General features: G+C 59.4%; 1 protein-coding gene across 1 annotated transcript; it reads left to right on the top strand.

Moving 5' to 3' along the window:
• The first annotated feature begins 1,027 nt into the window (after positions 1–1,027).
• LOC116542889 (putative serine protease 29) lies at positions 1,028–3,577 on the top strand. Its single transcript, XM_032268072.1, has 5 exons — positions 1,028–1,220; positions 1,364–1,544; positions 1,638–1,903; positions 3,051–3,214; positions 3,339–3,577. The coding sequence occupies exons 1-3, from the start codon at positions 1,043–1,045 to the stop codon at positions 1,882–1,884; spliced, it is 606 nt and encodes a 201-aa protein (XP_032123963.1). The 5' UTR covers positions 1,028–1,042; the 3' UTR covers positions 1,885–1,903; positions 3,051–3,214; positions 3,339–3,577.
• Positions 3,578–6,557: the final 2,980 nt, after the last annotated feature.

Here is a 6,557-nt window from a genome sequence, read left to right as displayed (position 1 = left end):
CACACACACAGGCATGCACACACACAGGGATGCACACACACACACACACACACATAGGCATGAGTGCACATGCCCCCATGCCCCCATTCACAGTGCTTCCGTGTGTTCCCACACCCCCACAATCACCACCCCCCCATGACAATCCCACAGCAAGGCAAGCCTCCTGGAGGAGAGGCTGCAGGGGAACCTCGGCCTCTGCAGCCCCTTCAGCCCTAGCACGCGTCTGGCATTGGTTGCCGGAGCCCCGAAGCTCAGCAGTGGGCAGCTGGGGCCTGGGGGCTGGGCCCTACCGTGGGAATGCAGCTCCCCACCCTCTGAGAATCCCAGCAGGTGATGGCCCCTCTCCCAGTGCAGGGGACCCCTCCTGCTACCTGAGGTCTGTACCTGATGAAAATGGGTTTATGTTATTAAAATGGGATTAAAACGAGCCCATCCAGAAGATCTTCCGCGTGGACCCCGCAGTGTTGTCTGAAAACTCACTCCAAGGGCTGGAGCCTGGGCCTGGGGCAGCCACCATGGAGTAGGAGGGTCCCCCGGCCCTGGTTCCCAGCGACTCTCACGCCCCTCCCTCTGGCTGATGCTTTTGCCCCCATGGAGGGGGTATGAGTGCCCGTCCCATCTCGTCCCGGGTGGCAGGAGAGGCTTCGGGAGTGCTGGTCACTGGCCATTTCTCCACTGAGGCCCATCTGCTACCTTGGCCTCCGGGGCAGTGGCCATGAAGACGGGTGGCGTGGTGACACCTTGGGGGCTGTGGGCATTTGGGGCCAGGGTCCTCTGCGGTGGGGTGGGGCTGTCCTGTGCACCGTGGACATTTCACAGACCCCAGCCCCGGCCTCTTCCCACTAGAGGCAGACCCCTTATCCCTGACAACCACAACTGTCCCTTGGGGAACAGTCACCAGGGCTGGGGGTGGCCTGTGTCCTCCTGGTCACCCGGTCACAGCCTGGCCTTGAGCCATTGCCCCTGCCCCAGCAGGAGAAAGGTCTGACCGAGCCCCACCTACTTCCTTTGCAAGGAAGATAAAGGAGCTCCAGGTGAGTCCATGAGGGCAGCTGTGGCCACAGATCACAGTGAGGACACTGACCGCCCAGCAGCCACCAGTGGAGTCAGACCCAGGTCCTGCCTGGCTCTTCTCACCCAGCCCTCTCCTCCCTGCGCAGATGCTGTGGCTGCTATTCCTGGCCTTCCCCACCTGGGGGGCTCCGTGCCTGACACCCCAGGTGAGTCCTGGCCCAATCCCACACTGGACCCTAGGGGACTGGGCTAGGACAGAGAGCTGACCCCTCATGGAGCAGGGCCTGGAAGCTCCTGGAATTGCAGGAGGGTGGGGCCGGGCTCCCTGACCTCCTCCTGTTGCTCCCAGCGCCTGTCCCCGAGAATGACCTGCTGGGCATCGTGGGGGGCCACAACGCCCCCCAGGGGAAGTGGCCGTGGCAGGTCAGCCTGAGGATCTACAACTACCACTGGGCGTCCTGGGTGCACATCTGCGGGGACTCCCTCATCCACCCCCGGTGGGTGCTGACCGCTGCCCACTGCATCTTCGGGTGAGTCCCGGGCAGAGACCCCAGTGAGGGGAGGGTGGGAGTGGGGCCGCCCCAGGCCAGGCCCCCTGAGAAGCTGGGGTCCGTCCTCCCCAGGAAGGACACTGACCCGTCCACCTACCGGATCCACGCCGGGGATGTGTATCTCTACGGGGGCCGGGAGCTGCTGAATGTCAGCCGGGTCATCGTCCACCCTGACTACGTTGCTGCCCACCTGGGATTCGACCTAGCCTTGCTGAGGCTGGCCACCCCCGTGAATGCAGCAAGCAGCGTTCAGCTGGTCGCCCTGCCACTGGAGGCCCTGAACTTCACCCCGGAGGACGAGTGCTGGCTGACTGGCTGAGGCAGGACATCCTACTTCGGTGAGAGTGATGGCGGGCGGGAGGAGGGGGAGGGTGGTGGAGAGGCGTGGGGAAGTTTCCAGAATTTGCCCTCCATGCCCACGTGGGCAGGTCCCTTGGGAGCTGACATTCACAAGCTCAGAAATAAATGGGACAGGGAAGGAAAGGGGCCCCCCTCCCCCCAGCAGGCTGCAGCTGACCTCCCCACTCCGCTCGGCCTCAGCCCCCTGCGTCCACGCTTACGCGCTGATATTCATTTTGCATTAGTGACGGTGGAGGGCGGTTCCCAGCTCTCTCGGTCTGCCATCGGCTGTGGCGGAATCTGCCCAGGTTCCCCGGGTCCACAGCCTGCTGCCCTCACACTGTTCTGTGTGGATTTTTGGGGCATGGAGGGGGTGGGAGGATGAATCTGGTTATGTTTTTCAATGGGGGAAGTCATGCTTCTTCATATGTTCTGGGGACCTTTGGGCTGCTGGCCCCCCGTCCCCGCCCCTGTGTCTGTGTCCTGGGGCTGCTGTGACAAGGCCCACACCCTGGGGGCTTCACGCCACAGAGATGTGTTCTCCCAAAGTCCGGGTGTGGGCAGGGCCCTCCTCCCGCTCAGGCTCTAGGGTACGGTCCCTCCTGGTCTCTCCCAGCCTCTGGTGGCCCTGGTGTCCTGGGGCTCACGGTCGCATGCCCACCATCTCTGCCTCGGTCTTCATGTCACCTCTCCCCTGAGCCTGGGTCCACTCCTGTCCTGCCTCTCATGAGGGCACCTGTCTTGGACTGAGCCCCTCCTATGCCTATCCCAGCATGGCCTCACTCCACCTTAATCAATCTGCCAAGATTCGGTTTCCAAGTAAGATCCCATCCCGGAGCTTTGGAGAGACGTGTATGCCCAGCCCCGGTCTGTCGGGGTCTGTCTGTGGAATTGGAGCCTGTCTATCACGGAAGGAGGGCGCTGCAGAGATGGGCTGAGGACACACCCCCACCAAGGACAGATGGGGACACTGAGGCCCAGGGTGGCTCCAGGTCGGGTGAGAGCAGGACCAGAGCCCGGGGCCCACGAGTCACAGGCGGTGTGGACCCTCCCCGTGGCTGCCTTGGCCGTGGCGGGTGTGAGCGAACGCACCGTGTCGGGGACACAGCCCCCTGCTGCTTCCTGACTCCCCTCTTCCTCCCCCAGCGCCACTACACCCGCCCTACCGCCTGCAGGAGGTGCAGATCCCGCTGGAGGACCGCCAGGCCTGTGAGGAGGGTTACAAGAACTACCTGCACGCCAGCGCCAACGAGAAGGTCATCCCAGAGGACACGCTGTGTGCCGGCACCCTGGGCCGGGGGCCCTGCATGGTGAGACCCTCAGGCTCCGCCTGGCCCCGGGGGGCTCCCCCTAGCCTGGGCCTCTCGAGGCTCTACGAGGGGTCCCGTTGTACGAAGGCCCCTGGTGAGACGTGTCAGTGTCCTCTCTCTGAAGGGGGACTCCGGAGGGCCCCTGGTCTGCAAGAAGGGAGGCTCCTGGGTCCAGGTTGGCGTGGTCAGCTGGGGCATCGGCTGCTCCATGATTGAGCTGCCGGCCGTCTTCACGAGCGTCCGGAGCCACGTTGCCTGGATCCGCTGGCAAATCAGGAAGTGTGGGTGAGCCCCAGGGGGTGCCAGGAACAGCGGAGGAGACAGCAGCTTCGTCCTGACCTTCCCTGGAACGGATTTCCGAGCCCCTCCACCTATACGCCCCCCCACTTCCCTGAGCTTCAGCCTGCTCCCATCCCGCTCTTCCTCCCCTCTCCTTCTCTGTGGGTCCCAAGAGGAGGGTGGCGGCCTCTGCGGTGTTGGGTTGCCATCCGGCTGTGATTGTCTCATTAAACTGTCTGCGTACACAGGCTGGTGGTCAGAGTGGTCTCTGTGGCTGCAGAGTGGGTGGCCCAGCTCTCCCATTTGGGAAGCCTGAGTGCTGGGGGAACGGGGCAGGCCTGGGCTGGGGCAGGTGGAGTTTGGGTGGGTGAGAGGTTCAGAGCCTCTTCCCCAACCTCGGGGCCATCACTCCTTATCGTGGCATTGCTGCTGGCACTGCTGTTGTACAGACTCTGGCTCTGTCACCCAGGCTAGAGTGCAGTGGCACAATCTCAGCTCACTGCAACCTCCACCCTCTGAGTTCAAGCGATTCTCCTGCCTTAGCCTCCGGAGGAGCTGGGATTACAGGTGTCTGCCACCACGCCCAGCTGATCTTTGTATTTTTAGTAGAGACGGGGTTTTGCTGTGTTGGACACGCTGGTCTTGAACTCCTGACCTAAGGTGATCCACCTGCCTCGGCCTCCCAAAGTGCTGGGATGACAGGCGTGAGCCACCGTGCCCCACCCCTACTGTGTTTTATGTGCAGCGTACCCCGTTACTGAGTGAGGGTGTTGGCAGATTCACCCACAGTTCAGTCATTTTCAGGCTCTCATCCATTCATTCATTGATGCCATCCTTTATTCATTGTTCTACGGATGCCACTAAGGTGGCGTGTCCTGGGCTATCGGGGAATAAACGTGTTCTACCTGATTTCAGGGCCTGGAGGGTGGTGAGTGTGTGACAGGGATTTGAAATGCAGCCGGGAGGCCAAGGCAGGTGGATCAGGAGGTCGGGAGTTCGAGACCAGCCTGGCCAAGATGGTGAAATCCCGTCTCTACTAAAAATACAAGAATTAGGCAGATGCAGTGGCGGGTGCCTGTAATCCCAACTACTTGGGAAGCCGAGGTGGGAGAACGGCTTGAATCCGGGAGGTGGAGGTTGCAATGAGCCGAGATCATGCCACTGCACTCTAATCTGGCAACAGAGCAAGACTCTGTCTCAAAAAAATTTAAGAAAAGAAAAGAAATGCAGTGGGAGGTGGTGTCGTAGACGGAAGAGTCCTCACAGGAACCAGAGGTGGCTCCCCGGGGTGTCAGTGAGGCTTAGCCGTAGGGAAGCCTGAGTGGTTCCCGGAGGTATCAGGTGTGGCTGGGTCAAAAAGGTGAGCCTGCAGGCAGGACAGAGGGCAGGGCCGCCGGGAGAACCACCTGTGCCCGAGGGAGAGGCCAGACACCCTGGGCTCTCACTGCATCTTTGGAACGTGTATAGCAAACTTGCATTGCCCACATAAAATGAACAAGAAAGCTATTTTCACAGTGAGGAAAGAGTGTTAATGATATGACTCTTCTGTCGGCCCGTTAATCCTAAGTCACAGGCCCTAGCCCTGTCCCAGGGAACTGGGGTAGGACGGGGCTGAGCAAGGCTTCCTGCACACACTGGGGAAATCCTCCCCAGCGCTGACCACACCTCTCCCCTCAGCTCAGCCCCGAGAAGCATGGCTGAGAAGGGCTGGGGTGGCCTGGCTCCTCATCCCCTTCCAGACCATGTGCACACCCCGGGGGGTGTCTGCGGTTCCTGGGGAGGTAGAATATGTGGGAGCTCTTCCTTCCCAGATGCCCTGGCTGCCCAGGGCCAGAGGAGCGAAGCTGCCTGGGGTCCAGTGTCTGGCCGTCCCCCATCTCCTGCAGCCACACTTCCCAGAGCCAACCCTAACCCTAACCCTAACCCTCACGCTTATAATCCTAGCACTTTGGGAGGCTGAGGCAGGTGGATCACTTGAGGTCAGGCATTCAAGACCAGCCTGGCCAACATAGGAAAACCCCATCTCTACTACAAAAAAAAGAAAAAAAAATTAGCTGGGCATGGCAGCTTGAGCCTGTGATCCCAGCTATTCGAGAGGCTGAGGCAGGAGAATCACTTGAACCCAGGAGACGGAGGTTGCAGTGAGCCGAGGTCATGCTGCTACACTCTACTCTGCGTGACAGAGCAAGACTCTATCTCCAAAATAAATAAATAAATAAATAAATAAATAGAATGGATGGATAGGTGCGTGAGTGAATGAATGAGTGGATGAGTACGTAAGTGAGTGGGTGGATTGGTGAGTGAGTGGATGGATGAGTGGGTAGATGGGTGAGTGGGTTTGTGGGTGGGAGGATGGGTGAATGGATGGGTGAGTTGGTGGATGGATGGGTGAGTGGATTGATGGATGCAGTTGAGTGGATGGATGGATGGATGGATGCATGGGTGAGTGGATGGATGCATGGGTGAGTGGATGGCTGGATGGGTGAGTGGATGGATGGATGGGTGGGTGAGTGGATGGATGGATGGGTGAGTGGATGGATGGATGGGTGAGTGGATGGATGGATGGGTGAGTGGATGGATGGATGGGCAGAGGGATGAATGGACAGACAGATGAACAGATGGATGGATAGGTGGATGGGTGAGTGAATAGGTTAGTGGATGGATGGTGGACAGATGAATGAGTGAATAATAGATTAGTGGATGGATGGATGGGTGGATGGGTGGATGGGTAGATGGATAGGTGGATGGATGAGTGGATTGATTGGTGGGGGGATGAGTGAATAGATTAGTGGATGGATGGGTGAGCGAATAGAATAGTGGGTGGACGCATGGACAGATGGATGGATGGACAGACAGATGGACAGATGGATGGATGCATGGATAGATGGATATGTGGCTAGATTAGTGGATGGATGAGTGGTTAGACTGGTGGCTGGCTGGATGGATGGATGAGTAAATAGATTAGTAGATGGAAGGATGAATGGACAGAATGGTGGACGGGTGGATGGATGGATGGATGGATGGATGGATGGATGGATGGATGAATAGATTCATGAGTGGATGG

The sequence above is a fragment of the Sapajus apella genome, unplaced genomic scaffold (genome assembly GCF_009761245.1).
Source record: "Sapajus apella isolate SASKATOON/1434 unplaced genomic scaffold, GSC_monkey_1.0 scaffold175, whole genome shotgun sequence".
NCBI lineage: Eukaryota > Metazoa > Chordata > Mammalia > Primates > Cebidae > Sapajus > Sapajus apella.
Note: the sequence above shows the minus strand (reverse complement) of the source record. Positions and strands in the feature narration are given on the sequence as shown.

What these genes read in the sequence shown, in the direction of transcription:
- LOC116542889 (XM_032268072.1), top strand. Translation starts at nt 1,043, where the DNA reads ATGAGGGCAGCTGTGGCCACAGATCACAGTGAGGACACTGACCGCCCA. An exon ending in CTCCGTGCCTGACACCCCAG is followed by an intron (nt 1,221 to 1,363) that starts GTGAGTCCTGGC and finishes TGTTGCTCCCAG; the next exon opens with CGCCTGTCCCCGAGAATGAC. An exon ending in GCTGCCCACTGCATCTTCGG is followed by an intron (nt 1,545 to 1,637) that starts GTGAGTCCCGGG and finishes CGTCCTCCCCAG; the next exon opens with GAAGGACACTGACCCGTCCA.